Genomic DNA, 22,842 nt, shown 5'->3' on the forward strand with positions numbered 1-22,842 from the left:
CTACTTTGTTTGTTTGTTTATGCATTTCTGTGATTATTTAGTTAGTTAGTAAATAAATGATTAAGACAATTGACGTATGGATGATTCATAGTGAAGGCTGGGTTTGTGCAGATAACCAACAATTTACGACGTTTGGAATGAAACTATCGTGAGCTAAAGAATAATTAATTAATTAGAAGACTAATTGATCAGATATTAAAATATCTGAAGAGTTATATTAGGAAAATTATAACTTTGTAATCTGAAGATTTTCCTTGGTACCCCGACTTCCTAGTCAATTACATTTACATGATTAGTTTAGTCACGTAATAGTAATTACAGAGAATTAATTTGATAAAATAACAGTCTTCACTTTAATGATGCCAAAGACACGACAGACAACATGTCAATTCATTCTGCAAAAGCTTTGATTGGTTGGAGGACGTCCTTCGGAAGTCGTCATAATTACCATGTAAGTCTATGGAAGGGGGCGAGGCCTACCAGCCTCCTAGGTTTTGTATTGAAGCCAATGTAGCCAGAGGATAACGGAAGCTAGCTGACCTCCGGCTACACCATGTCCTCCGGCTACACTATGGTGCTAGCCTCGACAGTGCTGTTGAAGTTAATGTAGACCTTCATTGCAAAACAGTATATTTTAACCAATTATTTGGTGACATATGAAAATATTTAGTATAGTTTAATCTAAAAAGGATAACTTTTTAAATGTTTCAGTATTTTATTTTTATGAAATTTCTGAAGAGGATGGTCCTCCCCTTCCTCCTCTGAGGAGCCCCCACTGCTGCACACTAACTTTAGTGTGTAATTCAATGGCTAGATAAGCAAGCTACGCCCATAAATGAGGTTCTGATGTAAACATGTCAGTAACAGCATACAATAAAAAGGCATTAGTTGAGTGCATTTCCATGTAACCTTACCTGTACACTACCGTTCAAAAGTTTGGGGTTACTTAGAAATGTCCTTGTTTTTGAAAGAAAAGGAAATGTTTTGTCCATTTAAATGAACATCAAATTGATCAGAAATACAGTGTAGACATTGTTAATGTTGTAAATTACTATTGTAGCTGGAAACAGCAGATTTTTTATGGAATATCTACATAGGCGTACAGAGGCCCATTATCAGCAACCATCACTCCTGTGTTCCAATGGCACGTTGTGTTAAGTAATTGGTCAAGTAAGCGAAAAATGTGATTGCAGTTGTTGGACTTCATGTTATTCTGTATAGCGGGTGTGTGTGTGTATGTGTGTGTGTGTGTGTGTGTGTGTGTGTGTGGTGTGTGTGTGTGTGTGTGTGTGTGTGTGTGTGTGTGTGTGTGTGTGTGTGTGTGTGTGTGTGTGTGTGTTTGTGTGTGTGTGTGTGTGTGTGTGTGTGGTTATTTCTATGCAATGACATGTAATTAGAGACACACCAAGCATTTTACTTCTGGGTTTATTATTTGTTTTAATAAAACACAGGAACAATCTTAACCATTTGAGGCACTTTGGAGTATCATAATGCTAAAGGCAGAATTATGTATCTACAATAAACAACGCAGAAAACAACTTCATTAATTTACACTAGCTATGTTTCCATCAACTTGGCCAGAGATTTTTTTGGTCGACATTTAGAAAGTTTGCATCAAAAATAAATGCAACAATTGGCTGAAAACCAGCAGGCTCCGGACCTCGTAGGGTAAGAGTTGAGTACCCCTGGTCTAGAGTGTCAAACACAAATTAAATGGTTGAAGTGTTTCCATTATCCATTTAGGCAAATTGCGCATTAATAAATTGCCTGTATGCCCTTCCATCTATCTGTTTCATGTCTCAGGTAGCCCACAAAACCCAGCATGGATAGTATGCAAGAATTGACTAATATTTGCCATTTCTAATCATTCTAATTTGCCAACGTATCGCCACAGTCCGTGCAATGGTAGAACTTGCACTCTTGTAGAAAAAAAATAATTGGATGGTGATATTTGGGTAACACTTTACTAAACAGCCAATGTCATAACACATTATGACACGGTTATAACCATGTCATAATATGTCATAACAGCTTATAACCTGTCGTAATATGGTCATAACACTGTCATGACCAATATATTTACACCTGTTGTGACATATATTGCATCATTTTATGGCTGGTTAACACACTACACTTATGATAAGAGAGTCGTGACACCCATTTAAAAATCCACCCCTGTCGAACAGATAAAAATGTTGTCGATCTTTCGAACATTTCTCCTATGGCTGCCGTTTCCATTAAATGTGTCGCAATGTTTTTGTTGTTGTTGCAACATTGCTTTTGTCTAATAAATCTGGGTAAATGGAAACATGCCTTCTGAAAGTTTTAAAGGCCCTGTGCAGTCAAAATTCTGTATTTCCTGTGTTTTATATCATATTGTACAACACAGCTGATGAAATTTAAGACTATAAAAGTGGGACTTAACTTGACTCATCGCGCTCTAGCGACTCCTTTAGGCGGGCCGAGCTCTTGCAGACTCATTTCTGTTGTCAGTTTAAAAGTGTTTCCTCCGACACATTGATGCAGCTGGCTTCCGGGTTAAGCGAGCAAGTGTTGAGGCGCAGCTTGGCAGGTCATGTTTCGGAGGACGCATCTGTTGACCTTTGCCTCTCCCAAGCCCATTGGGGAGTTGCAGCGATGAGACAAGATCGAAACCAAACAAGGGGGGTCTATTGTGATAGGTGAGATGGGCTGAGAGTGGCTGAGGAGTTGGATTAAAGAATTTATGTTTGGTAATGTATTATTGTTATGTGATTGCTTTATATAAAAGTATCATGTACGTAAAATGTGTATGCAAAATGTGTATGTAAAATGTATGTATAGCAGAAAAGTTGTAAAAAATGAAAAAGATGTGTCCTCCAAAGATGGGTTAATAATTAAATATATATACATTTTTTTATATCATGAAATTGAGGAGAAAAGGGGGGTAAAAAATAAATTAAATCCTTTTCTTTTTCAAGACAGATGCCTAAATATAAGAAAATATGGAGTCAACTTAAACTTATGAGGATATACACTGAGTGTACAAAACATTAAGGACACCTGCTCTTTCCATGACATAGACTGACCAGGTGAAACCAGGGGAAAGATATGATCCCTTATTGATGTCACTTGTTAAATCCACTTCAATCAGTGTACAGTGCCTTGCAAAAGTATTCATCCCCCTTGGCATTTTTCCTATTTTTGTCACGATCGTTATCTTTGAACTCCCGATCATAAATAAACCAAGGCGCAGCATGCATGGAATTCCACATCTTTTTAATGAAAATGAAACTCACCAAAACAACAAACAGGAGAAAAACGTGACGTTCTGGGGCTGCTCAAAGGCAGCTACACAAAAACAAGATCCCACAACTAAAGGTGGAAAAAAGGGCTGCCTAAGTATGATTCCTAATCAGAGACAACGATAGACAGCTGCCTCTGATTAGGAACCATGTGGCTCAGTTGGTAGAGCATGGTGTTTGCAACGCCAGGGTTGTGCGTTTGATTCCCATGGGAGACCAGTACAGAGAAAAAAAATGTATGATATGTATGAAATGTATGCATTCACCACTGTAAGTCGCTCTGGATAAGAGCATCTGCTAAATGACTCAAATGTAAATGTAATGTAAATGAACCATACTTGGCTCAACACAATGAAATAGACAAACTAGATTGCCCACCCCACATCACACCCTGACCTAACTAACTTGAGGAAAATAAACCTCTCTCTAAGGTCAGCGCGTGACAATTTTGTTGTATTACAACCTGTAATTTAACTGGATTTTTATTTGGATTTCATGTAATGGACATACACAAATAGTCCAAATTGGTGAAGTGAAGTGAAAAAAATTGCTTGTTTAAAAAAATAAATAAATAATTTAATGGAAAAGTGGTACGTGCGTATGTATTCACCCCCTTTGCTATGAAGCCCCTAAATACGATCTGGTGCAATAATTACCTTCAGAAGTCACATAATTACTTAGATTGCACACAGGTGGACTTTATTTAAGTGTCACATGATCTGTCACATGATCTCAGTATATATACACCTGTTCTGAAAGGCCCCAGAGTCTGCAACACCAATAAGAAAGGGGAACCATGAAGCAAGCAGCACCATGAAGACCAAGGAGCTCTCCAAACAGGTCAGGGACAAGTTGTGGAGAAGTACAGATCTCGGTTGGGTTATAAAAAATATCCGAAACTTTGAACATCCCACGGAGCACCATTAAATCCATTATTAAAAAATTGAAAGAATATGGCACCACAACAAACCTGCCAAGAGAGGGCTGCCCACCAAAACTCACAGACCAGGCAAGGACGACATTAATCAGAGAGGCAACAAAGAGACCAAATATTACCCTGAAGGAGCTGCAAAGCTCCACAGCAGAGATTGGAGTATCTGTTCATAGGACCACTTTAAGCCGTACACTCCACAGAGCTGTGCTTTACAGAAGAGTGTCCAGAAAAAAGTAATTGCTTAAAGAGAATAAGAAGCAAAGGCGTTTGGTGTTTGCCAAAAGGCATGTCGGAGACTCTCCAAACATATGGAAGAAGGTACTCTGGTCAGATGAGACTAAAAGTGAGCTTTTTGGCCATCAAGAAAAACGCAATGTCTGGCACAAACCCAACACCTCTCATCACCCCGAGAACACCATCCCTGTGGGGATGTTTTTCATTGGCAGGGACTGGGAAACTGGTCAGAATTGAAGGAATGATGGATGGCGCTTAATACAGGGAAATTCTTGAGGGAAACCTGTTTCAGTCTTCCAGAGATTTGAGACTGGGGCGGAGGTTCACCTTCCAGCAGGACAATGACCCTAGGCATTCTGCTAAAGCAACACTTGAGTGGTTTAAGTGAAACATTTAAATGTCTTGAATCTGTGGTATGACTTAAAGATTGCTGTATACCAGCGGAACCCATCCAACTTGAAGGAGCTGGAGCAGTTTTGCCTTGAAGAATGGGCAAAAATCCCAGTGGCTAGATGTGCCAAGCTTATAGAGGCATACCCCAAGAGACTTGCATCTGTAATTGCTGCAAAAGGTGGCTCTACAAAGTATTTTGGGGGGGTGAATAGTTATGCACGCTCAAGTTTTCAGTTTTTTTGTCTTATTTCTTGATTGTTTCACAGTGAAACATATTTTGCATCTTCAAAGTGGTAGGCATGTTGTGTAAATCAAATGATACAAACCCCCATAAAATCTATTTTAATTCCAGATTGTAAGGCACAAAATAGGAAAATGCCAAGGGGGTGAATACTTTCGCAAGCTACTGTAGATGAAGGAGAGGAGAAGGATTTTTAAGCCTTGAGACAATTGAGACATTGATTGTGTATGTGTCTCAGACAAAAGATTTAAGTGCCTTCGAACCGGGTGCTGTAGTAGGTGCCAGGCTCACCGGTTTGTGGCAAGAACTGCAACGCTGCTGGATTTTTCATGCTCAACAGTTTCCTGTGTGTATAAAGAATGGTCCACCACCCAAAGACCAACTTGACAACTGTGGGAAGCATAGGTGTCAACATGGGCCAGCATCCCTGTGGACACTTTCGACACATGTACATTTATACATTTTAGTCATTTAGCAAATGGATGCAACTCAATATTAGGAAAGTGTCCTTAATGTCTTGTTCACTCAGTGTACATCTTCTACTATGTGCATTGTACTGTATATGTACAATGTGTTAAAATGTAACAAAGTAAATTCATTCATTATCTGCCCCACAAAAACAGCAGAAATGATCAGAAATTGGTTGTTCAAATTTTCAAAACAACAACCTACTTACATTTTTCTTTCACTTCTTCTTTAACTAATTTATTCCGACACTGCAGAATGCTAAATAAAAATGTAATCTTACAACAAAGCTTTGAAAAGTAGAGTGAAATAAAATCTTACTCTATGGAGAACAGTGTTGCTTAAACTTCTGCTGATGAAACACCATTTGTCCTATAACATTTCACATCTTATCTTTCAATATAACCCATACATATCCAGCATTTCTTCCTCAAATAAATTATTAATGCATATTTTTTTAAATGTCTTAATACAACTCAAAATTAGTTAAAAGGTTCCAAGTGCAAATCTGAACAGTTAGTAATTTCTAGATTACTTTTCACATTTGGTTCACTGTCCTTTTCTTAAACAACATCAGGATTCAATCGTAGTGCCATTAAAATGTGCTTACCACGGTATTGCTTTTAACTAGTCACAATTTAAAAAAGACAGACTTGCAAATTGTCATAGTTTTAAAGACATTGTAAATATATTCTGTCAAATTAATCCAGTTCAAAAGCAAGGTTAAATTAATAATCCCAGTAAACATAATTCATAATATATTGCCATCATGGTTCATTTTATATCTCCCTATATTCGTAAGTAGCTAAAATTAGAAATGTTTGACTAAGCAACATATGCATATATTAACTATGTTCAAGCTATGTTATTTAAAGCACAAAAAGACACCCTAATAATAGGATACACTACTACTGTATTTAGTGTTAACTTCATGTTTGTTTTTCCTTTTTATGTTTACCATTGTTTTGATATCACATGTAAATAGTGCCTATTTTGTGTGCTCCTGATCCGACACATCACACTGCTGGTTTCTCCTTGTGACAAAGTTAAATCTATTCAGGCAGTGCAATCGATTCACGCTCCATTGCTTTTAACTATCTTGTCTCATTTCACATCTTCCATTATCCACAGAATATGGTCCTGGAGATTGAAAATTACTTTTCACTAAGATTACTGTATCACGTGAAGTTAATAATTCCTAAATCCATACAGAACTCTTTCCATTTTTTACAACGGTCCCAGCTTTCTCTGTAGTGGCTGATTTCGGCCTGGCTCCTTGTTTCTCCTGGGTTGTGTTGACCCTGATTTGCTCTGCCATGGTGCTTCCAGGACTACTTGTCCTCGAGGTGGGCTGGTTCTTGTTGGTGTTGTAGGTCTGGAAGGCCATTTCTAGCTGCTCCTGGGCCACCCGTAGGTGGCGGTGCAGGCTGGCCAGGTCCGAGGGGATGTTGTCATCTGGACTGGTGCACTCTTGGTTATGTTCCTGGACATCGTTGGCCATGTTCTGCTCATGGTGCATAATTAGACTGTTGGGGATAATCCGGTTGGGCCTGTCTGACTTCATGACCAGGTTGTACCCGGGGGGAGAGGCGGGGATGTTATGGGAGTACGGGTAGCTGTACGAGGGCCGTCGACCCCCCTGATTCCTCCTCTTGCGGAGAGTGTCTCGGAATGTTCCAATGCTCAAGTGGAACATCTCACACACGTTGAGGAGAAGGCAGAGGCAGCTGACGACATACATGATGAGCAGGAATATGGTCTTCTCCGTCGGCCGAGATATAAAGCAGTCTACATTGTGGGGACAGGGCACCTTATTGCACACATATGATGAATTAACACGGAAGCCATAGAGAAGATACTGGCCCGCCAGGAAGCCGATCTCAAACAGGGCCCGGGACAGTAGCTGAAGGACATAGATTCTCATCAGGCCCTCTTGCATGATCCGCCGGCGGCCGTCATGTTTCTGCGGCTTGGCCGGCTCAGGCTTGACTTCTTGGGCTTCCACCATCTCCTCCTGGTAGATAATAGGCTCTGCATCGTTGTCCTCATCCTCCTCCAGCACCTCCTCAAGCGGGTGGCTTTCCGTCCACCTTTGAGCGTGAATGAGCTTCTTCCGGCGGTGGAACTTCCGGCGCTCCAACTCAGAGGTGCGGGCTATCTTGTGGATGGCGTAGCCCAGGTACATTACCGAGGGGGTGGAGATCATGATGATCTGGAAAACCCAGAAGCGGACATGTGAGAGTGGGGCGAAGGCATCGTAGCACACGTTGTCACAACCGGGCTGCTTGGTGTTACAGGTGAACTTGGTCTGCTCGTCAGAGTAGATGGACTCGCCCCCCACGGCGGTCAGCACAATGCGGAATATGATTAGCACCGTGAGCCACACTTTCCCCACAAAGGTGGAATGGTTGTGGATCTCTTCCAGAAGACGTGTGAGAAAGCTCCAGCTCATGGTGGTCATAGAGGCATTTCAACTAGAATCTGGAAACACATAAAAAGTATAATTAACGGTTTAGTTGAATAAAAGAGATACAAGAACTAACAGAACTACACACAACTCATACACAACACTCAACAGAACTAGTCACAGCTCATACACAACACTCAACAGAACTAGTCACAGCTCATACACAACACCAAATCAAATTTTATTGGTCACATACACATACAGTTGAAGTTGGAAGTTTACATACACCTTAGCCAAATACATTTAAACTCAGTTTTTCACAATTCCTGACATTTAATCCTAGTAAGAATTCCCTGTCTTAGGTCAGTTAGGATCAAAACTTTATTTTAAGAATGTGAAATGTCAGAATAATAGTAGAGAGAATGATTTATTTCAGATTTTATTTCTTTCATCATTTTAGCTCCCTCTGCAGTTTCCTGAAGTCCACGATCAGCTCCTTTGTTTGGTTGACGTTGAATGAAAGGCTATTTACCTGGCACCACTCTCCCAGGGCCCTCACTTCCTCCCTGTAGGCTGTTTCGTCATTGTTGGTAATCAGGCCTGCTACTGTTGTGTCGGCTGCAAATTTGATGATTGAGTTGGAGGCGTGCGTTGCCACGCAGTCATGGGTAAACAGGGAGTACAGGAGGGGGCTGAGCATGCACCCTTGTGGGGCCCCTGTGTTGAGGATCAGCGAAGTGGAGGTGTTGTTTCCTACCTTCACCACCTGGGGGTGGCCCGTCAGGAAGTCCAGGACCCAGTTGCACAGGGCGGGGTTTAGACCCACGACCCCAAGCTTAATGATGAGCTTGTATGTGTGCAGTGCGATGGCGATTGCATCTTCTGTGGATCTATTGTGGCGGTAAGCAAATTGAAATGGGTCTAGGGCAGGGGTGTCAAACTCATTTTAGCTCAGGGGCCACATGGAGGAAAATCTATTCCCAAGTGGGCCAGACCAGTAAAATCATGGTATATTTAAATAACTTAAAAACAACAACTTCAGATTGTTTTCTTTGTTTTAATACGATCAACATAAAACATAAAGCTGGAGCCTGAGGACAGTGTGTCCACAATAGTACAAGCACAACATTACTATTAATCATAAAACACCTCAAGTTTATTTGAAAATTCTAAAGAAAAAGAACACACAAACACACAATGCCTCAGTGATTCACAGAAGTATATCACAGATCACAGAACTATATCAGGGTGTCTCATGCAGCACTTTAAGTGGGGTTGCATAGTTTATTTGACTCCTGATACCTGGCATCTGTTAGCTTTCACCAGCGCATCAATATCAGGCGTCAATATCAGGCGTCACATCCTGAGTGGCAGCCAACTTCAGGATGTGATTCAAGTGCTTGTGCGTGAGCCTTGAGCGCAGCTTTGTTTTATTTATGCTCATTACAGAGAAAACTTGCTCACAATGATATGTGGTTCCAAACATGCACAACAGTTTTGCAGCGAGGGCTGTCAAGTTGGGGTAACCTGGCAAGAGATTCTGATAAAATGTGTCCAAGCCAGCTGCGGCAAATTTGCCCTTCATATCCGAGTCACACTGCAAGTCTATTATTTCAAGTTGGATGCTGACGGGCAGATCAGAGGGATTCACGGTGAATAGCGAGCAAAAAACGCTGAAGTCTTTCTCCAGTTCACCAAAAATCTGAAAGAGTTGCTCAAACTCCCGTAACAGTCCCGTTATTTTATCTTTGAACCGCTTCATGTCTGCCACATGTTGGGTCGCGCACACATTTTTCAGACAGGGGAAGTGAGCTGCATCACCACCAGCGAGTTGCGTCTCCCACAATGACAGCTTCAACTTGAAAGAACGTATGCTGTCATAATACTGCGTGACGACTTTGTTGCGCCCTTGCAGCTGTTTGTTCAAGTTATTCAGGTGCTCTGTAACATCCACCATAAATGCAAGGTCCTGCATCCATTCTGCGGAATTAAATTCTAACACTGGTTTGCCCTTTTCTTCCATGAACTGTTCAATTTCTTCTCGTAAATCAAAGAAACGCCTAAGCACAGCACCTCGGCTGAACCATCTTACCTCAGTGTGGTATGGCAGGCCATAGATGTGGTCTTTCTCTCTGAGAAGGCTGTCAAACTGACAGTGATTCAGGCTTCTGGATCGGATGAAATTAACAGTTTGGATGACCACCTTCATGACGTTATCCATCTTTAATGATTTGCAACACAAAGCCTCCTGGTGCAAAATACAGTGAAAAGTCCAAAAATCATGTCCTCCATTTGCAGAGCACCTGACACCCTAGACTCTAGGGTGTCAGGTAAGCGAGAGGTTATTTGATCCTTAACTAGCCTCTCAAAGCACTTCATGATGACAGAAGTGAGTGCTATGGGGCAATAGTCATTTAGTTCAGTTACCTTTAGTTTCTTGGCTACAGGAACAATGGTGAACATCTTGAAGCAAGTGGGGACTGCAGACTGGGGTAGGCAGAGATTGGATATGTCCTACTCACAGCTCATACACAACACCAACAGAACTAGTCACAGTTCATACACAACACCAACAGTGTCACGCCCTGATCTGTTTCACCTGTCCTTGTTCTGGTCTTCTCGTCCTCCTGGTTTTTGACCGTTGCCTGTCCTGACCTTGTACCCGCCCACCTGACCACTCTGCCTGTCCCTGACCCTGAGCCTGCTGTCCTGTACCTTTGCTCCATGTCTGGATTACTGAACTCTTCCTGTCCTTGAGCATGCCTGCCATCCTGTACCTTTGCTCCTACTCTGGATTATCTACCCCTACCTGCCTTGATCTGTCGTTTGCCTGCCCCTGTTGTTACAATAAACATTGTTACTTCACACAGTCTGCACTTGGGTCTTGATTCCTGATAAACAGAACTAGTCACAGACCATACACAGCACCAACAGAACAGCTCAGTTTGTTGTTTTGGAAAGTTTGTTGTTTTGAAAGTGTAATGAAAAGTTTCTTAGTAGCTAGCTACCTTTTGAGTTTGGATCCCGCGAAGCAGTTGGCATCAGATGCTGGGACTGCTACTCTCCGTCCAGTGATCCTGCCGACCAAGGCAAGGTCTGAGGAGCTATTTCGCATAGTGGCTAGCTGAGTTTTCTTGAGGGCTTGAACGCAGCCAGCAACGCGGTTAGCCATTGTGGCTGGGAATGTGGATTGTACTGGGTTTGTGGCTGTCTAGATCCCTGCTGTTTGTTGTTGTTTTCAATCTTCCCAGCGACCTGCCCTGTCTGGAACTGCGAGGAGTAACAGTGTAACCTACGTTTCTAGCTACCATGGCAAAGCACAAAGCCGGCAGGAGGAATGTTGAAGACAGTGGTGTCTCTCAATCACAGGTGAAGGATTTTTTTTAAGAACAAAAACAGTTCCACAAGTAGTTGTTACAACAACAAAAAAATACCTTAAAGTGTTTTGTCCAAATACTGGTGGAGTCAACTAATTAAAGAATAGAAGACCTGACCAGAGAGGTCCAGGATCTGAAGAACAGTTTGCAGTTCTACCAGGGTCAGCTTGATGAGTTTAAACAGGAGAACGGCAAGATGACAGCAATCTGTCAGTCATTGAGAGAGGACATCAGTTCTGTGTGTGAATCCATGATGACAATGATAGAGAAATCAGATTATCTCGAGGGACAATCAAGTCGGAACAACATGGTTGTGGGCAGAGTTGCAGAATCTCCATATGAGACCTGGACGGAGTCTGAGGACAAAGTGAAGGAAATGTTCTCGGAGAAACTGAAGATGGACTACAGGAAGATTGAGGTGGAGCGTGCCCACAGAACTAGAAAACCCAACACCGGTCCAGGTGACAGGCCCAGGCTGATAGTCGTTGAGTTGCTGAGGTTCAAGGACAAGGTAGCTGTTCTGGAAAGAACGAAGAACTAGAGAGGACATACAGTATTTCTTCCTTAATGAGGTCTATCCTGAAGCTGTGCGCCAGAAGAGGAAAGATTTTATCCCAGCAATGAAAGCTGCATGGGGACATTGCTTACATCCGCTATGACACTCATTGTCCACCCTCCCCCTCAAAAGCCTGGAAGAGATGAGAGAGCCAAGCCTATGGGTTCGTAGCTTCAACCCCGCAGCACACACACCAACTGATTAATGGACTGCTGAATGCATATGTTTTTCTCTTGCTTTGTTTGCTCTTTTCCATATTATGTCTATCTCTGATAAACTACCCAGGAAAGGGCTGAAAACAGCCCATATTAAAATTAATAAAAAATTATTTGTGCTAGGCCCCTTTATTCTCAATTTCCACCTGAATGATGTGCCCAATGTAAACTGCCTGTTGCTCAGGCCCTGAAGCCAGGATATGCATATAATTGGCACCATTGGAAAGAAAACACTTTAAAGTTTGTAGAAATGTTAAAATAATGTAGGAGAATATAACACAATAGATATGGTAGGAGAAAATCCAAAGAAAAACCAACCGGAATTATTTTTGTTGAGAGAGCGACCATGCTCTTACAATGGAAAGTATAAGGGCATATTGGAAATTAGCTCCCTGGATGCAATTCCTATGGCTTCCACTAGGTGTCAGCAGTCAATGTTCAAGGTTTCAGGCTTGTAACTTCAAAAATGAAGAAGAAATACCAGTTTTAGTACAGGGACACAATCTTGGAAATTCATGTTTGTGTGCATCATGAAGAAAGGACACACCTGCTAAAATCAGTTTCCTATTGAACATGCTTCTTTCCGTAATAAATATTATAGTTTGATTACATTTTAGAGTATCTGAGGAGTGAATAGAAACATAATTTGATCTGTTGAAACAAAGTTTCTGCGTAGATTTTCGGATTCCTTTCTCGGCTTGTTGAACGAGTGGATTACTCAAATCGATGGAGCCAACTAAACTGACTTTTTGGGATATAAAGAAGGATTTTATCTAACAAAATTACACTTCATGTTATAGCTGGGACCCTTTGGATGACAAATCAGAGGAAGATTTTCAAAATGTAAGTGAATATTTAATCGCTATTTGTGAATTTATGAAAAATATTTTGATGTGGGGCGCCGTCCTCAAACAATCACATGGCATGCTTTCGCTGTAATAGCTACTGTAAATCGGACAGTGCTGTTAGATTAAAAAGAATTTAAGCTTTCAACCGATATCAGACACTTATATTTACCTAAATGTTTAATATCCATAGTTTTTGGGATTATTTATTTGAATTGCGCACCCTCCAGTTTCACCGGAAGTTGTCCCGCTAGCGGGACAGCTAGCCCTAAGGAGGTTCATGAAATCAATAACTTGCTAACATCAGATAAAATTCGTATATTAGCCATTTCTAAGACTGCATTAGATAATTAATTTGATGATACCGTAGTAGCAATACAAGGATATAACATCTATAGAAGAGACAGAAATGCTTATGATGGAGGTTGTTCTGTATATATTCAAAGCCATATCCCTGAAATGCTTAGAGAAGATTTTATGTTTTGAAGTGTTGTGGTTGCAGGTTCACTTGGCACATTTAAAGCCTTTTATTTTTGGTTGTTGCTGTAGGCTACCAAATGCAAACAGTCAGTATCTAAATAAAATGTGTGAAATTCTTGATTGTGTATGTGATGTAAACAGAGGTCTACTTTCTTGGGGACCTGTATATTGACTGGTTTTCATCAAGCTGTCCACTCAAGTGAAGCTTCTCACTGTAACCTGTGCCTGTAATCTGGTTCAGGTTATTAATCAGCCTACCAGGGTGTTTACAAACACTATAGGAACAAGATCATCCAGATGTATCGATCACATTTTTACTAATACTGTAGAACCTTGTTCTAAAGCTGTATCCGTACCCATTGGATGCAGTGATCACAATATACGGGCTATATCCAGGAAAGACAACGTTTTGAAAGATGGGCCTAAAATAGTCTATAAGAGATCACACAGAAGATTTTACTGTGACACTTATGTGGATGATGTAAAAAATATGTGTGGGTATGATGTGATTAAAAAGGAGGATCCAGACACTGCACTTGATGAATTTATGAAATTGCTACTTATTGATAAACATGCACCTGTTAAGAAACTGACTCTTAGAATTGTTGACCTCTACAGGATCGGTGTCCCTAAACCGGGATGGTTGTTGCTAACGTGCGCTAATGTGACTAGAATGACGTATACAACAGCCAACTTTCCGGGACATAGACATGTCTGATATGGGCAGAAAGCTTATATTCTTGTTAATCTAACTGCAGTGTCCAATTAACAGTAGCTATTACAGAAAAAAAGACCATGTTATTGTTTGAGGAGAGTGCACAACAACAAAAAACATGTATCACGGCAACTGGTGTGATACATTCACCTCTGAAGGTAAATGATGTACTTACATTCAGTAACCTTGCTCTGATTTGTCATCCTGAGGGTCCCAGAGATAAAATGTAGCATAGTTTAGTTTGATTAAATCCCTTTTTATGTTTAAATGTAGGATTTGGGGTCTACAGTTTGACCCCACTGCTGTCTCTGGCTCCACTCCCACTCCGCCCGGACATCTAGATGTGTGAAAGTTAGTGTATAAGCTAATGGTCCATCATGTATGACATTCCTGGGAGTGTGTAAACTTACATTTTGTATTACCATAGCATTTGTGTATGTTCTCTATAGTTATGTACTTGAAAATGTATCAATTGACCAATTCGGCACATTTAGGCAAACCTCTGGCAGACTTGATACAAAATATTTGGTAGTGATGTAATTCTTCACTGGATCAGTCTTAAACTTTGTACATACACCGCTGCCTTCTGGTGGCCCAAATCTAAATTACACCCAGACTCCAATCTGAAAGTATGGTCTTTCTATTTTATCTTTTACCAGATCTAATGTGTTATATTCTCCTACATTAATTTCACATTTCCACAAACTTAAAAGTGTTTCCTTTCAAATGGTATCAAGAATATGCATATCCTTGCTTCAGGTCCTGAGCAACAGGAAGTTAGATTTGGGTATGTCATTTTAGGCAAATATTTTAAAAAAGGGTCAGATCCTTGCTTCATGGATTGATGAGGAATTGAAAAACTGTATGGTTGAAAGAGATGGGGCAAAAGGAGTAGCTAATAAGTCTGGCTGCACATCTGACTGGATGACTTACTGAAAATTGAGATATTATGTGACTAAACTCAACAAAAAGAAGAAGAAACTGTATTATGAAGCCAAGATCAATTATATAAGAATGATATATACACACTGTCTATAGTTATCCCAACACCACAATCAAGACCATCCGGCCTATACACCATGTCTATTAGTTTACTCAAATACTCAAAACACTGGTACCACCTACATGTACTCACACAACCACAAACCCCCCTGTCTGTCCCACTCAGAGTTTATTGATGACAGAGGACAACCCAAACCAGAGGGTTTTTGCATTTTCACATGACCACCTGTACTCCTAAGCTCTGTATTAAAGTAACTGTCCAGGGAAAGTTCATATTCTGTTAACTCATTCCCAAATAATGTTGCTAGCTCGTCCAATTCTCGTATTTGTAGCCAAAGCATAAATTAGAGAAAAATACACTTAAATAACCACACCTCAAACAGTCCATTTACTTTTTTTTCTTATTTCCTCAAATAACATGATCTCATGTTGGCTCATTGGCTGTGCTGTCCAATCAGCAGTCTACTTGAATTAATATTTTTAATGACAAGTGTATGCCCAGTCGCCCTCAACATTCTGTCGTTGGGGTATGCCCACACCATTACAACACAGAAAAGCTTCTTTTTAACATACTGAATTCCATGTTTTTGGAAGGAAAACTTGTTCACTCATATTGGAAACACTAGACAGTTACTTTAAAACTTTTACTTCAACCAGATCCTAGAAGTCAAGTCTCTTCTTTTACCTTTTTCAAAGTCAACTTGTTACTGCATATTTACCTTAATCAGTTGATTAAACCTTTTGCTTTCTTTTAATTTACCAAATTACATGATACAGAGCAATTGTGTTATGATCCTCATATTCCTATAAAATATGTTTGTGTTCTTTTTGCAAACATTCAAATATTTATTTGAGATGAACAATTCCACTCTAAGCCCAACATGTAGGCAAAATAGATTTAAATAATATATTTGCACACAACTTTTGCTGTAATAGTACATAATGACAGCGCAACACAACAGACTAATGTTAATTAAAAGCAACAACTGTGAACATAATCCCTGGGACCCATTTGAAATTAATAAACAGATTGTTCTCACTCGCTTCCATGTGCAAAAAAATGTGGTTCTAAATTAGCATTCTTGGAATCTTTTTTCTTAAACACTATAATTATAAAACACAAATACAACTATTGGAGTGCATAATTTTTTTAAAGTAATTCTAATTATCAATTCAATTTAGCAAAAGACTTAAAAAACTTTTTTTAAATAACTTTTTTATTTTGCGCAACAGTTTACCCACCTTTTTGTGGAAAAATGCATTAAAAGTATCGGGAGCGTTACCTTAGACAAGTAACGCATATGCATAAATAGTGAGAGGATCTGTACATAACCTTGTGTATAGATTACTCAAAAGCTTCTACTATTCTCATACTGTTTAATGATTAATGATGCAGCTTCTCGATGACTGAATGAAGGGATATTCAGATGAATTCTCTCCAAGCTAAAAGAGGGTTGTGAGTGACACCTGGGTAATATCAAGATAGGAGGCATATGGGGGAGGAGAGAGAACGCAGATGTGGAGGTGTCTCTGTGTGCTATACTCTTATTCAGAGAGAAAATCCCTATACTGTAGGTTCCCCTGAATGTTGACCTGGGACTCTCAGATTGAGTTTAGAGGAAGAGAAGTAGGCCATCTATAACTTCTCCCAGGATGTTCTCCCACTAGTGTCCCTACTCCCCTCACACACAGAGCAGACTGACTGCCTGCTTTGTGAGTTGATAGTATCATGACTGTGTAGCAGCACTGTCTCCGCTAGCTGCCATCTGAGTGAAAACAGTGAACAGGAGAGGCTTGTTCGTCTGTCTAGCTACCACGAGGCCACGAGGCCTGCCCTCCAGACCCACCAGACCCTGTGCTGCTGCTGTCTCACACTGGGGAGAAAGTTGCAGCTAGCACCATATGGCCAGGCCACAGACGGCAGCTACCTTGGGCAAAATAAGGTGGGTGAGCCCTCATGTGAAACACGTATCTAGTATTATAAGTTAGTAAACTGTTCATAAAAATTAATAAAGGTGGGTAAACTGAGTTTACATTTTACTTCAATACATCCCTGCCCAGAACTTGAGGATAGGCAGGTTTGTTTAACTGAAACCCAGTAAGGATTATAGCTTGGCTTTATTATGAAGGGTGCCCCATGAGAGCATGCTTTGGAAGTGGTAGGCTGCTGTGTACAGCAATTCAGTGGTTCAAAGCAATTCAGTGGTTGGTGGGTAGTTTGCAACATTATTTTATGCAGTTGGTTGAACTGGAACTGGAAAAGAGAAAACGTTTGTGTGTAACTTGTTCACATTACTCTGATATTGCCGTGTTTTATTTTAGGATCTCTACATGTTAATTCCATGCTAGATGTCAGAAGTTACTCATGCAAGAAAGCAATAAACATGTTTCATGCTCATGCCCTTTGGGGATTACTAAATATAAATATATCATTTCTGTAAATAACATGTTTAACAATAATATTGGAAAAATTATGATAGAACAAATTGATTTGAGAATGTTGTATTAATGAATGCAATTACTATATGCATGTGTACGTTTTAATTGTAGGCACTACTACCAGTTTTTGTTTTTTTCCCTTAATTAGGGTTGCAAAGGGAGGTATATTACTGGAAACTTTAAAAGTTTACCAGTAAACTACCAGAATTGTGCTATCTTTCAAGGATTTTATGTAATCTATCTCAAGACCCTTTTGGGTACTTCAGATTATCACAGGTGTCTGTAACTATCTCTGTCCCTCTGTGTGGCCTTACCACGTGTACAATATTTGAAATAATTAAATTAGAGGATTTTAAAATAAATAATAGAATGACAAATCTGTAAAACATCCTAAATATACACCATGAACTCAGTCAGTGAACATCATTGGTGTTAAATATGAGGCTTTCAGCATGAAATATACTTTATATATATTTATTTTACTATGTCAATATGTATTTGTTGTCAATCTTTTGGCATCAAACTGAGGGCAGTTGTGAAGAAAAGTCAATAGTTAGAAGAGGTGCAGTTAATTTAAAATAAGGCTATTTTCACTTAAATCGTATGGTCTATCTACTTGAAACACATGGACAATATGGACACAGATATAAAAAATGAAAACGATATATGAATACATTTTTTTTTTTAAGTTATTGAAATACGAGTTTTGCAACCCGACTCTTAATATCAATCAATCTTGTAAATATTGATTTCAGTATCCGCACTTAGCTGAAGGAAAAGAAATGACTGTGTGATACGACAAAATAAATGGTTTGTTTTTATGTAGGCTATCATTCCATTTCTGTATCACAACATAAGATTTGTTCTCCCATCAAAGGTGATCCCACCTGACTTGCCCTCATGATCTTGACTTTTGACCTGTGTCCTAATATGAATAAGTAATGTAAAGTTATAGTTTATCACTTTTATTCATCATTAAACATAATCTAACCCAATATTTTAAAAACATGTCAAATATATTTCAAATGGTACCAATCTGTATAACAAGAAAACAATAATGAGAACTATATCTCTATATCTTATAGAACAAGTATTTATTAGCCTGGTGTAAACAAGTTGCAGTAACACCTTGCCGTAATTGCGTGGAATTCTTCTCTGGATTTTATATATTTTTTATTACATGTTTTATTTATTTATGGTAACACAGCCAAGACACAACAGTAAGGATTAAAGAAGAAATTCAAAATACCCACCCATCCCCCCTCCCCAACCCACACAGGACCACGTTTATTGACGATATCAGAGCAGTTCTCTTAATATTAGTCCATAAATCAACATTTTCTCTCTATCCCCATTGTTGCAGCGGCAACGTCACTATCTATGGCCAACTGAGAACAACCAATTTGAGAAATTAAGAAAGGTTTAGGTTGTAGCGACCTAAGAGAATATACATGATAAAGAATTACAAATGAACTGGTGTCAGATTATTATTTGCTACAAAATAATATCCTTCCAGCTTTACACAGTGGGACTAAAATATGTATATGTTTTGAAATAAAACTGGTGCCTGAGGAGACATATTGGGCTCATTTCAATACATATTTCTGCACCATACTTTTACCCTGTTGATTTAAAACCATGCTATATTTGGCATACAATTAAAATGTAACGTTCTACATCTGAATTGTGCATAAAATGATTGTAATCTTATTTCAAAAATTTCAGTCTACAACACCTACAGTATGACAGAGGAAAGAGCTAGCATCCTAGAGAATGAAGAGAGAGAGAATGAACAAAACCCACCTGGAGAAGAAGTTGCACTGCACGCTCTGTTCAGACATAACTTTGTCCACATTTTCACGGCCAACCCGTGCCAAGTCCGTGCCGATGGCATGGAGGGTCCATCCTGATCCTGATCTGATGCTGTGACACACTAGCTAACAACAACATAATCTCCCACACATAGTAAAAACAACAAACATTGTATAAGAAGACTACTTAGCCTTTTCTGTTTATCCTCTCCTGACTTATCCACACTGTGAGGACAGAACTGAACTCTTTCTCCTGTGAATGCCTCACATTCTGACTCGTGTCTGTTTTCTATTACGCCAGCCTTTTGCCCAAGAAGGAAGTATAAAAAAAGAGAAGGAGAAAGACAAGGAAAAAATCTCTCCCTCCCTACCCTGGCAAGTGACCCTGACCAGAGGGTCAAACTAAAGGACATCTGACTGCAGATTGAAATTAACACCCACTCAGCTGAGGGAGGCTTGTTAGTGGCAACACCTCCAGCCTTCCCTTCCCCACCCACTCCCTAGAGCTCAACACTGCTAAACACTCACCACCCTGTAGCTCAACACTGCTCAACATTCAGCCACCTATAGCTCAACACTGCTCAACAACCAACCCCTATAGCTCAACACTGTTAAACACTTACCCTCTATAGCTCAACACTGCTCAACACTCAGCCCCCTGTAGCTCGAAACTGCTCAACACTCACCCCCCTATAGCTCAACACTGTTCAACACCCACCCAACTGTAGCTCAACACTGCTCAACACTCACTTCCCTGTAGCTCGACACTGCTCAACACTCACTCCCCTGTAACTCAACACTGCTCAACACTCACTCCCCTGTAGCTCAACACTGCTCAACACTCACTCCCCTGTAGCTTAACACAGATGATGACAGCTCGTCCTCTCTCTGCCACTTCTCTGATCTCAGCAAGACATGGTGCACCACACCACTGCCTCTCCTCACTTCCCCATGCCTAGGGTACCTGTAAAGCTAAGTTGTGGATGAGATAGCTTGCCTTGAAAATACACAATGTGGAAAGTAGATGCATCTGCATAGTGGTTGGCATATGGATGGTCACGCATAAAAATATGAGTCTTCTCTCTTCTCTCTCACTCTCTTTCTCTCAGTCATTTAAATATACAAACACTCACACAGACCAACACCTACTGGAATTGTATATTTATATACAGTTCAACAGATGTCCTTGATTATAACAAACAACAATGGAGAGAGAGAGGGTTAGCCTGCTGGGATATCCACTCTCCAAAGTGCCACACAGAGATAAAAAACACATTGCCTTAGAGCAGATCCGCTTCAATGTATCCAACAGGTACACTCAGTCATATCAAGTGTCCAAATATTTAGATGTTCCATCCAGGCGAATGGCCAGAGATGGGACTGGTGGACAGGTCCCACTCCACACTGCACTCCACGTCTTTTCCCGACATGGTGTTAACACTCAAGGCTTTTTGTCAGGCCGTAGAACTGGAAGCACAATGTTACTTAGCGCATGTGACCGCTTTTTTCATATGACTAAAATGCATCTATGAGTACAGTAGAGGCAAACCATGTGCCTCATTCATACCACATGGTTCTTTGCCCATAAATATTTGTCTCCATGAAGAAATCCGAGCTAATATAATTAATTTCTAATTGAAAAAATTGTTCCTCAATCACTTTTATTGTGAGCCAGCCATCGTACTACTGTTTAATACTGGAAGTGACTGCCAGCTAAACTGAAATTGGTGCACAACAGGAAAGAGACCAGTATCTGGCTAATGCCAGTGCTACAATGACCATATGACTGTGGTGTGGAGTGACTTACAGTCTTCCTCAGAAAGATACTCAGAAGTCAAGAATCATCATTAAATTACATATATATGGATACGAAGCAGGTACAAGACTTATATCAATCTCTTTCATTAGCAAACTGGGGAGTGTGGGTAACAAATGTCACTTTTATCACCTGTATTTTGGATGATTCCCTTGCTAATACCTCACTGACTTGGCCAATTTATCAACATTTTATTTCTGCTCAGACATCACTGGAAACCGCTGACACAGAATAAGGGTTACTGGTCATACTTAGCTTATCATTTTTCACCTAAAGACCAGTATTTTCCAAAAAGAGTCATGAAATATACACTTCTCTAAACATTCATTCATGAGAGTGTGATATGAGAGTCGCGTGAAAACTGAGCGGGCTGAAGAGAGTGTGGAGAGCTCTGTGAGACTGTGCAAGATGAGCATCTTGGCCATTTTAGTGTTGAGATGTGAGGGTGTGTGAGTGAGCGGACTGAGTGGGTGCTGGCTCTGAAACCAAGCCAGCTGGACCTGAAGGACCCACCCATCCTCCAGAGGCTTTGCCTCCAAACATCCCCTCCTCCTTCCATCCCTTTCTCCCCCCATCCCTGCATCTGACTGAGGAGTTCTGGCATTGCATGCACCCCTGCTGGGGGTCAAGGGAAGGAGGAGATGGGATGCTGCTGGAATCACTGGAGCATTTGGGGTTCATCTAGACAGCCATGTGCTGTGCTGTCCCTAGGGGGAGCAACACAATCAGACCATCACGTGGCTTCTTCTCTTAGTCGGATCACATACACAGCTCTAAACTCTTGCAGCCACCCAAAAGACACAGATGGTCAAGAAACTAGCCTAATCTATTTATGTTATTTTCTGGTTATAATACGTTAGTCATTATATAATAAATTATGTTCATTCAGTTAATATTTATTCAATGATCTGTTGAGTTGATAAACCACCTGCCGATTCCTTTTATAGTCATTTGTTGCTGCACAAAATGGCACATTCTGTTCAAACGACAGCTCCACAAGCATTTGCTCGTGGTCAGTCAGTTGTCACCTCGAAGAGGTCAGTGAGAGTTGTGCTGTCTGACTGCAGTGGAGTTGGAATGATGCAACAACAAGGACACATGGACAGAAGAGTAGTGAACACCTCGACAGCTCTCCTCTCCTCAGCCCCTTGCCAATGTCACTTTCCCGGAGAGTTTTTCCCTCGCTGCAGAACTAAGTTGACGGGAGCCGACTAGAGGCCACGGAGGTCTGTGTTTATGTAACAGATCAAGCAAAGCCATGTGACTTGGACGTGGCCCCCAGAGAAAAGAGTGACACAAGACACCAGAGCAAAGCATGCGACTCGGCCGGTGCTTTCCCCTGTTCTCCTCTCCCCCACATCATCCAACTGCCCTTACCGGGCAGTGCAGAGGAGAGTAGGGAATATCCTGTAGGCTGCCTGAGAGTAGTGGCAGTCCTCTTTCATTTGTTCACTTTTCTCTCCGTTTTTTAGCCATGCCTATCCTATCCTACCCCTTGGGTCTGTGCATCCCGTGCCAGTTTGACAGAGGCTCAAGTCCACCGAAGCGACTGGGGTGAAGAGCCTAGAGGTGGATGCCAACATTATCCAAGAAAAACTTCCTTCAGCTGAGCTTGGATGTCTACTCTT

General features: G+C 40.6%; 1 protein-coding gene across 1 annotated transcript; it reads right to left on the reverse strand.

Annotated features, from left to right (window-relative positions):
• Nucleotides 1-1,412: 1,412 nt before the first annotated feature.
• LOC106599884 (gap junction gamma-1 protein) lies at nucleotides 1,413-20,340 on the reverse strand. Its single transcript, XM_014191236.3, has 2 exons — nucleotides 19,391-20,340; nucleotides 1,413-8,032 (listed from the first exon to the last, which is right to left on the reverse strand). The coding sequence occupies exon 2, from the start codon at nucleotides 8,010-8,012 to the stop codon at nucleotides 6,750-6,752; it is 1,263 nt and encodes a 420-aa protein (XP_014046711.1). The 5' UTR covers nucleotides 8,013-8,032; nucleotides 19,391-20,340; the 3' UTR covers nucleotides 1,413-6,749.
• Nucleotides 20,341-22,842: the final 2,502 nt, after the last annotated feature.

Source organism: Salmo salar, chromosome 03 (assembly GCF_965601325.2).
Source record: "Salmo salar chromosome 03, fSalSal1, whole genome shotgun sequence".
NCBI classification, from domain to species: Eukaryota; Metazoa; Chordata; class Actinopteri; order Salmoniformes; family Salmonidae; genus Salmo; species Salmo salar.